We start from the raw sequence: 10,769 nt of genomic DNA on the forward strand, positions 1-10,769 counted from the left end.
ATCAGCAGTTAAAATGTGTTAATTGTGTTTGTTACACTCTGGGCTTTGCTATTGCAAGCAGCTACCACTGCAGTCTCAATGTTTCCGCTCCGCGTTGAGCTGTCATGGTAAAGAAAGCCAGCCTGACCTCTAATGCAATGGTGTGTATGGGTCGGGATGAAGGCCAGCCCCTACAAATGGGCTAATTTCAGAAAGACAGTTAAGAAATAGGGTGTGCGAAGTCAAGTGTTTTATAATTCTTCATCATGTGGGAATATTGATGAAAGCATCCAAAATATTAAATACATGGGAACTGTTATTGAATTGTGAAATATGACCTTGAAATTGCCAAAAATATAGAATGCTGAACTGTAATGTGAACGCAGACAGACGAGACCTTAAGGTATGGGGTGCCCGAGTCCGGTCTTCGGGAGCCCCCTAGCCAGCCGATTTTAGATGTCTCCCTGCTCCTGATTCAAATGATCAGAAGATCAGCAAGCTCTGAGAAGTCGCATAACTGTCCTGATCATTTGAATCAAGTGTGATGGAAGAGGGAGGTATCTAAAACAAGCTGGATGAGGGCACTTGAGGACCAGTACGGATTTGGGCACCACTGCTCAAAGGGGAACTTTACTGTACTTGCTTGATGGTCTCTGGAACTCGTCTGTGAGGTTGTCATTGGCAGGGTTTAAGGAGACAGATGCATACACAGTTTGTTGAAATGAAAAGAGTGTGCAGAGCAAACAGCTGAATAGTCAACGCGAACATGAAGATAAACGAAAATGAGTCAGTGATTATGAAAGACAAACTATGTGGCAGACGGCAGCTTTTTGCAGTAGGTTTCATTAAATCAGAGATGAAATCTGGTTGCTTTTGCTTTTAATTTAGCATGAAATCATGCGGTGAACAGATAAAAAGGCATTTGCAATCACACCATTGTCTCCACAATCAAATTGCATCATGGACATAAAATGAGCGGAAAGCACCTGGATGTTTGTTGCACACAGCAAACAAAACAAGCACTGTATAGGCTTTCGCATTACTCAGTCGAGCAGAGCCATTTTCTCTCCATTTACAGTCCACACAGGGCGTAATGGAAATGTATATCAAATAAAACCATCTTGTCTCTCCAAAGAAGTCAAAAGTTGTCATTTTTCAAATGCTAAGGGCTTTCTTGTTCAAATTCCAGGCAAAACAAACTTTCCTTCAATGTGCTTCAGAAAATTGAAAGGCCATATCTTCACACGAAGCTTGGCGCGCATATTCGTAATCGTAATGAAACGTTAACTTAATTCAGAAGGCTGTCCTTGCCCAGATAATCGGCGTATGGGCCACAGCTTGTAAATTGTGCTTGTGGGCATCGAAAAAAGAATCCACTCTGCAAACGGCAGACACTTTAAAATATTTTAATGTGCTTTTTTTTCATACAGCATATTGTATGCATACCCAGCATAGCATTTGTCATACATATAACTCTCTTATAACCAGAGGAGAGAAATGTGGGGCACAGGGGATAATTAACAGTCAGTCTATCAAAAAACACTATAGTGACCATAGAGTGACTCACAACAGTGAGTACACCCCTCACATTTTTGTAAATATGAGGTGCCAGGTTTAACTTTGAGAGCGTATGTGAGAAATTCCAGCAAACGTAACACAACTGCTCTTCATTCACATTTGGAACCTTATAACGCTAGTGAATTACAAGACAACAGGGGTGAAAATAGCTCATCGGGCCCAATTTGGACATTTTCACATACAGGTGTACTCACTTTTGTTGCAGGCTGTTTCGACAATGATAGCTGTGCTTTGAGTTATTTTGAGGGGACAGAAAATTTACACACTGTTATACAAGGTGTGCGCTGACTACTTTACATTGTAGTGTAATAGATTCAGTGTTGTCCCATGAAAAGATATTATACAATATTTCCAAAAATGTGAGGCGTGTACTCACTTTTGTGAGATACTGTACGATTGGTGAAAGCTGCCTCTGAGGTTCGCTTTGTTCTCAGGAGGGCATACTGTTTTTCAAAAAGTAATAACACAGAGAAACAATGATCTAAAAACAATAAGGGTGCTGAGGATGAGATCAATATTTACAGAAAGAATTGCAAAAACAGAAGGTACCAAAGTTCCAGGGAGGTCGGTGGGAAAATTACTCGGCCTTGGCAACTATTACTTTAATGATACAGTGGTACCTTGACTCCAGAATGTATTTGTTTATTTATTTATTTAGGTCAAGCTCTTAACCTAATCTACTTTTATGTCAAATCAATTTTCCCCATAGAAGAGACATGAAGTGCCCGTAATCCGTTCCAGCCCCAAGACAACTCAGGCTGTATTGTCAATTATGACCATAAAAAACGTAATAAAAGACAAAATAAAGAGATGAACTGTTTAATATAATGTATAATTAAGCCGAAAGTCTCACACCTTCACTGTCGTATTTGTGTGCTGTGTGACTCTAGCTCCGTTTGGCCATTTACCACGATATCAGTTCAGTCTGAGCATCTTCTCCATACTCATTGCAAGGGTTTTCAATTTGTATTTGTTTCATTGTTTGTCTTGTTGACTAAACGTCTGAAAGTGGCTTGGCAAATACATGGAAAAAAATAAATAAAAATCAATCAACGGCTCCGAGCATAAGTTGGGCCCCTTTACTCAAGGTACCACCGTACCACTGTAATTGATTCAAATCCACAATTCACAGCAGTGTAGAGGCAAGAAACTGTCCCTTGCTCCATATCGCATAATCAATATGACTATCGTTTCCATCATTGTCTTCATCACCGCTGTCTCTGTTTGGCTTATCCAAAGTAAGGGTGCTCACTTTGGAAGTTGTAGTCCGGACACACCTTCTGAACCAGCTTGTAGTCGATGCTAAAGAAGGAGATGAAGATGCAGATGACTTTGAAGGGCTTGGCACACAGCCAGGCGGCGTGGGACTGGGTGTGCTCCGTGAAGCACGTCTGAGACGGGTCATACAGGCAGGGCTTGGGCTTCTTGGATCTGTTGGTTTGCTCGTACTCCACCCGGCAGTTGAATGTCTTAACCTCTTTGGGGTCGATGGTGGTTTGCTGGGACTCATGGATCTGTACCTCCTGTTGGGTGTGGGGGTGCAAGAACTGTTGTTGCTGCTGGAGGACCTCAAACTCCACCACTTTGGTCGGTGGCACGATGCTGACCGACACGTTCCCGAGACTGGAGGAATTGTGGCGGAAGTAAACCGTGAACGTCCCGTTGATGTGGTCCACGATCTTCCCGGTCACCAGCAAACTGAACTTGAGCGTCTTGACGTTGAAGTAGAAATCTCCCCAGCCAAAGATCTTCTTGGTCTTCATGGCTGTCTTCAGCGAGGGCTTACGCTTGGAGCGGTAGCCTGTATGGTCTGGAAGCAGCGACTGGTTACGGGCTGCATCGTACGGGTTAAAGAAACTGTAGGTGGGGGGTTTGGCTTTCAAGGGCGTCTGGTCGAAGGAGGTGGAGAAAATTCGGGTTTGGTATGGCGGCTTAACCGCTCCTCCTGGTTGTCCGCCATCTGTGCCTCCACCCATACCGTACGGCAGAGTCTTCATTGCCGAGCCCACCGGGCCCAGGTCTGAGAAGTCCACTCTCTTCTCCAACCCTTGGACCTGGAGGTGTAAAAAAATAACACATTAGTTTCACATGCTTAAATGTGCATCCATCCATTTTGTACCTGTTCAGGGTCACGGTGAAAGCAAGAATTGACTGTATCTCACCTAACTACTCCCTGCATTGGTCCCAAGTTACTCACAGCACCTTTCACACTGTATTCTTGGTACACTGACGCATCAAATGTGTAATAGTACAGGATTTATTCGCCTGTGCCTTTCAGGCAGAACAGAAACGTGACATTGGTGTGTCGAAAGTGTCCTTACACACAACTGATGCAGGTTGCCTTATGAATCAATAAGTAATACACAGCACGACAGTGATTGCTTCCAACACAAAGAGACCTGGACAGTGAGTCCCGTATGTGAAACTTTAATCCACATCTGTCTCACCGCGATGTCAGAAAATGGCAAATTCACTGGATAACTTCAGACCTTGTGCATCACAACACTCACTATCTGTGACTAAGCTCAAACGGGAAGTTGTTAAATTGATTTATCTCTACCACATTAAGTATAGACACACGATTTGGCTGCTCATACCAATTTTAACTAAGCATGGGAAGGATTGAGATTCTCCCACCCCGTTTAAACGATTGGTCATACATGTTACCCAAAGTCCACCAAGCAAATGTAGTCAAATGCTGTTCAGAATTCATACTGGTCTTCATTTCTGTTTTGTTTAGCTTTGTTTTTAATTAAATAGAGGGTGTCCTCAGGTCAAGGTGACCTTACGTTCCCATTGCTGTAACTTGAATTTGTACGAAGGCACCAAATCCAATCACTTACCTACACTGAATCAGTAGTGAAGTTTTAATTACATGAAATGACAAATCTAGGTCATGACAATAAAATGAAAAACTGCAACTATAATGGGAACTGATCTTTTAACTGAAAGGGCCTTCTTTTGCCACAGGACCACATATTTTTTCACGCTGCTGTGCAAACTAGTTTTCATTTTTCATCAATCATAACCTCAACACGTCATACTGTATGTCAGTACCATTTTACACCTCCTACAAACTGTGAGCAGTCAAGTCATCAGTCGGTGTGCACAGTGTGAACGCTTGTATTGTTGGCAATGACTTTTGCTGCAGTGCACTGAGTTTGAATTTGAAAACACTTCTCAAATCGTGGTGAAGCTTAAAAAGAGGACGCACGGTAGTTGTGCAGTACTTCCAAACACTCGGCCTCTGCTGGAACCTTCAAACTAAATCCAGTTCATAATTGGTCTCCTGACCCACAGTGTCCATAATTAAAATCCAGTTCAACCAAATAGCCCACATATTTAGTCACAAGATGATTCCGATGCTAAATGCTGCAACACTTAGAGGCATCCAGTGTGTTAGATGTCTGTGCTATCATCTCTCCAAATTCGAGAAAACATCTATTTTTGTAAACACAGTTTTGAATATTGCTGCTCTGGAGAGCCAGACAAGACATGCGTATGAGACAATAGATGCACGTCTGTTTGTTTGATTATTTAGACAGCTTTCTGCCTTTAATCCACTGCCTTTGCTGCTGATTCTCAGGCGTGATTGACGACACATCTCCTTTAACTTTCTTTTATGTCTCATCAGTCACATCGCACATTTGCTGCCATCCGTATACACACATGTGAAAACTCACATATACACACACAAAACAGGGTGCAAACACACACATTAAACTCACTCAAGAATGGAAACAACTTTCCTGATGCAAAAACATCAGTAGATGGCAACAATGTATCATTTTAGATCAGCCCAGTTTGTAAATTCACAGGGACAAATGGCTACAATTTACTAAACCCACCTTTGTTCTACTGCTGATTATAAAAGAACAGAATAGGGCATGTTCATACTTTTTTGCTTGGTGAAAAGAGAGTCTATTCTTTCATTCCATAGATTTGGTGGATATGTAACACTGGTCTGCATTAAAAAAATCCATCGACAAGCAGCCAACAACATTTTCGAGGGTGGTTTATTTTTCTTTCTTTTTTTGTAATTTGACCCATCCATCCATTTTCAAATCTGATTATCCTCACAAGGGTCGTGGGGGTGCTGGAGCCTACCCCAGCTGTCTTCTGGCAGGAGTCGGGGTACACCCTGGTTGCCAGCCAATCGCAGAGAACACATAGACAAACAATCATCCGCGCTCACACTCACACCGAGGGACAATTTAGAGTGTTCAATCAGCCTTCCATGCATGTTTTTGGAATGTGGGAGGAAAACGAAGTACCCGGAGAAAACCCATGCAGGTACGGCGAGAACATGGAAACTCCAGTGAGGTGGGCATGCTAACCAGTCGACCACTGTGCCGCTTTGTAATTTGACATTTTTTTTAAAAGTGCATTTCGGGGGGTGAAAATTTGATTTGATTTTTGTAATGCAGTTATAAGGCATATTAAACCAGTACATGGGTATAAGAGGACTTGTATTTACTTGGAACTTGATGAGACTGAGCACATGTAAGCGAATAGTATGCTCACGCACTTATACATATATATATAATATACACCCACTAATGCAAAGTTGTAAGACCTAGTAGCAAGTACCTAGTAGCCATGCAAAACGCCCCCCACCCCCCCCACCCCACCTCCAAAAAATAGCACATAGCATGTTACAGAAAAATTGGGGCACATGGGGCAAAATTAATGGTACCGCTGTCTTTAGTGGAAAAACTGATCTAAAAAAATTGTCATTTTTGTTGATTTTATTTTTTATGCAGACCAGCGTAAGCACTCTATACAATATACTGTGGGTCTTGAAAAAGTCAGTGGATGAATTACCAAATCCTACACCTCAGGCTTATAATTCAAGAAAATCTTTTGATTTCTGACAATTGGGCCTTTGCTGATTTGATCAGATGGTTGTAAAAATTCACAAATTTCAAAATGTGAGGGACCCTGCACACTAGGGGTGTACATCTCTGCACCAGAAATGTAGATGTACTGTATATGCACATGCAGTGAAGTCTCTGAACCTCAGACTAACAAACCAGACAAATTTAGCTACCCACCAACATACAATGCGAGTCAGTGGAGAGGTATCACTCCAACATACTTCCTTGACACGTTCCTGCTTCCTCCTTCCTCATGTTGTAGTTGAATTATGAGAGGAGCAAAAAGATGAGTCTTTCAGTGAATAGCTGGGCTCCACAGACAAAAATGAACAGGTGAATTTATGAATACCGAGCTGCAATTAAGTGGGTGTATACTGTTCACTGCTTTAGCTGTCAATGCTTGAAACCTCCAACAATCCAATAAGACAAAATTTGAATTTATTTACAAGTGGATAAAACAAAGGAACAATGAAAACAATGTTTTCAAACTCATCCATTATCCCTTCCTCATGCATGTACTGCCATCTTCACTCGAGGCTGAAGTGACAGGTCCACGGCGGAGCTCATCCATCACTGAATCTAATAACAACTCCACTTTGCCATTAGCAGAGGCAACAGTGCATCACTCCGACCGGCTAATGCATTCAGTCATTCAATTAATGTATCTATTTCTGCTGGCCATTCATTAACACGAGGCGATTTCTGCACAGATTGATTGATGCTAGCGTAAGTGACGGTGAAATAAGTGAATGCTTATTGACCACTGGAAGAGCGAGTTACCACAAAATAAATGCCAGATGTTGATGAATGACTCATGACAGGGATAATGACCCAATGAAGATTTTCGACATAGCCTGCTACCACCTTTCATGCCATGACAGGAGGCCTGTGCATCATTTCTGGGATGTTTGTGAAGGGGAGAATAAGCTACGTAAATCTGCGCAAGCACAATGGGGAGGCTTTTTGAGAACGCACCATCAGCAGCGCTATGAATTAACACCGTGCTATTCAATCTGTCAGGTGAACACTCTCCCGGTGCAGACCGGATCATTCCTCAGGGCTGGAGGTGGTAAAAATACTCTGTACTTAAGTAGAAGTACCACTAGTTGGTTTAGGCCAACAAAGCCTTCCCTGCTGGCCTTAACATTATCAGAAGTACCACGTACATTAACAGCCTGAATTTTAATCTCGTTAGCCTAAGAGCATCAGTGCCCGAGGCTGGAGGCATTTTTTAACTTTGTATTGCAAAATCATCCCAAAATTACCAATGTATTTGGTTGATGACATTTTATTAATTTATTCCCTGCGGTCTATTTTCTTCTCATTTCATAACATTTGTGCTTCCAGTAATGTATGTAGACTTTGATTTTTTTTAAAATATTAGTTTTTTGCTCAATCAGATTGCAACCTTTATGTGTTGCCATGTCAATCTAATCGAGCCCAGAGGCAGCTGTGCTGGCAAATGTAACTTCAACTATATCCGTAAAGCGACTGTTCAACTAATCAAATTTCAAAGTTGTCTGTCACAGATCCAGGTGGGGGCAACAAGCTGTAAAAAAAAAAAAAAAAAAAGACTCAAGTAAACTATACATTCCTGAAAAATCGATGTACTAGTGCTTATGGCACGCTCGCACCATCATCACAATCCTCGACTATCATCAACGGGAATGTGACAAGCTTGGAACCATAAACCTGACTGCACCTGAATCTTGATGGGAAAAGATATTCTGAAGGGAAAAAGTAAGCAGGCAGCAACTTCATACACAAAATTATAATGACAAGACGTCTTCAGTGACTTAAAATGCCAACAGGAGGCAATGAACAGATGGAGCTTACTGGCAAAGTACAAAAAAACTGCTTGTTCTTGACAGTAAATCAATTTAAACGCTGAGAATTTCTAAGAAAAATATCAGCCATTTTCTCTGGACATTAAAATCTATACACGATGGACTTTTTGGCGGGGGGCAAAATCGGATGTTTGCAATATAAGGTCAAACCAGGTTGATGGATCCTCTGTTTAGTTTGTGACAAGTGAGAGGAAACTTTTGGAGCTGATGGAAAATCGTTGCATGCACATTTAAACACACTGAGTTATGTCATATTATACTGTACAGTTATACTGTTCTTCAATTTGTTCAAATGTGATCTAATTGAAATGTGGCTGTGGCATTACCAAGCCGTATCAACACAGCATACGTGGGTTTGACAAAATAGTCAACTATATTCATAATGTCATATGTACCTGTGTCTTGAAAGCAAAGCGTGGAGAGTCCCTGTTGCCGAATTGCATGGGCGCAGTGAGTAAATGGGGCAATCGACCATAGCCAACAGCCAACACAACATCGCACTTTATTCTTTCCTATTTCCTCGAATTTGTGGCCATTCACTGCATCTTTAATAAACGCGTCATATTTTTGTGGGTCAATTAAAAAAAAAACCATACATTACAGTCAAGTGTTTGTGGAGCCTCAAAACCCAATGCAGGGTGTTAAGTTTCACATCTGTTTTGGTCGGCTATTAAACAATCATAGAATTGGCAAATGACAAACTGTCATGTATAAGAATGAGGTCCGAGGAATGACGGTTTTGTGGCCGTTCGGGGACCGCCGCCAATGCAACTTCACGCATGTCACCACATCATCACGCTTCCCGGCAGTAATGAATGAGCCACATGTTTTCCAGAACGCTTTGGGATATTGTAACTGAAGATGGAATACGCATCGTGGAGGACCTATACATATGCATGATCATGGCAACTCAATAAGAGAACAATCATAGAGAGCACAATCAAATTACAGAGCTTGTGAGACAGAAGGAGATGGTGGGGAAAATGTTATTAGTCCATAAGTGGGATGAGCGGAGGAGCTTGTGTACATTTCCTCGGAATGGGGGAGCATTAATCATCTTTAACTTCATTTGGAGGTTCATCTGAGCAAAAAGCATCGGCGGAGAATCCTATAAGTTGCCGGGGTGAGGATGTCGAAAAATGAAACGTAAGGATTTTGGTGCGGGTCAAAATCAGAAAGGCGAAACACAGTGAAGGGCCAATTTGAAGCTCAGTCTAGCTCCATCCAAATGACCAAAACCAGGCTGGAAGTGTGGCCTAACTATACGCAGGGGCGGGCCACACCAAGTGTTGGTATTTTCGCAGGTGCGTGGAGCTTGGCGGCGTTAGAAATGGCCGGTTTGTGCCGTTGTGGGCATGAGCACAGCTGAGTTGATTTGCAGCCAATTGAAGTGGCTCCCTTCATTCTCTTGAAAAGCGCATTGATCATCCTTGATATGACGGAAGGAGAAACTGATTTTCTGGAGTCCAAGAGCTGATCCAAGCGCACAAATTACTTTTAGAAGGAACTGCAAGCAGATCTCTACAGGCGGATGATGTTGGCCAGGTTAATCACGAATCTTTGGCAATAATGTGTATGTTGCTCGAACCTTATTCATTGCTTAAAGGATTACAACTACCGCAACTTCAATGCAAATTGTATTTATGGGGTTTTGCATTGTGTGTTGGCATTACCATGGTGAACATTCATCACTAATGTGGTTTGGTTCAACACACATTGTGGAGTTATCCTTATGTTGAAACATATACTGGGGATTTCGAGAGACCGCTTCAAGCAGGTCTCTATTTGTTCAGGAACAGTTCATGATATGCTGCCTGTTGTGAAATTACCCGCTTTCATTTCGCGTTAAGTTAAAATCTTGACTCGAAACTCAAGAAGAAAATACTCAGTGAGGGCTTGTTTCTTCAAAAGGTCAGGTTAGTCAGTTGAGATACCACTATATTCCGAATTCAACAGAAAACTTTCTCCGCCTTTTCCAAAAAGGACGCTACAAGTGTTCTTCTGCAAGGAAAAGTTACGACTCAGAAATATCGAGCAGACATGACAGGTAATGTGTTGAGAAGTGCACGCATTCATGCGGGTGGGCGGAGGGCGCGGCGCTTCACACTATTATTAAATAGGAAAAGGTCAGATTGAGCTGCGGAATTGACTGCTGAAAGCTGATATATGCCCACAATTAAGATCTCTTTTCATCATTAAGGAAGTGCGGGATCAATGTCTGCGCCGTGCAGGTATCGGTTGCGCTTTTACGCCCATGCTCATCAGTTACTTCCAAACCTTCCCTAACCCCAGGAGGACGGAAGACAAGATGAGAGCTGCCTGTCTGCGAGCACTTTTGCCACGCTTGTTCTTTTGTTTAATTGGACTTTTATCGGCGACAATCAATTCATTTCCATCGCCGCTACTGGCCGCATCGATCCGCTGTCACGGGGAAGAGTCAAAATGAAGAGTTGTAGTCCCACCACGGGTTCTCATTTTACCCCCCCCC

At 42.3% G+C, this 10,769-nt stretch overlaps 1 protein-coding gene across 2 annotated transcripts in view; it reads right to left on the reverse strand.

Annotated features, from left to right (window-relative positions):
- Positions 1 to 1,369: 1,369 nt before the first annotated feature.
- nxph4 (neurexophilin 4) overlaps positions 1,370 to 10,769 on the reverse strand; it is a 53,733-nt gene continuing 44,333 nt past the window's right edge. For both annotated transcript variants that reach the window (XM_019861023.1, XM_019861026.1), the window contains exon 2: positions 1,370 to 3,611. In XM_019861023.1, the coding sequence (XP_019716582.1) occupies positions 2,787 to 3,611 (825 nt within the window). In that variant the 3' untranslated portion in view covers positions 1,370 to 2,786. The remainder of the gene's footprint in view (positions 3,612 to 10,769) is intronic.

This window comes from Hippocampus comes, unplaced genomic scaffold, assembly GCF_001891065.2.
Source record: "Hippocampus comes isolate QL1 unplaced genomic scaffold, H_comes_QL1_v1.1 scaffold40, whole genome shotgun sequence".
Taxonomy (NCBI): Eukaryota; Metazoa; Chordata; class Actinopteri; order Syngnathiformes; family Syngnathidae; genus Hippocampus; species Hippocampus comes.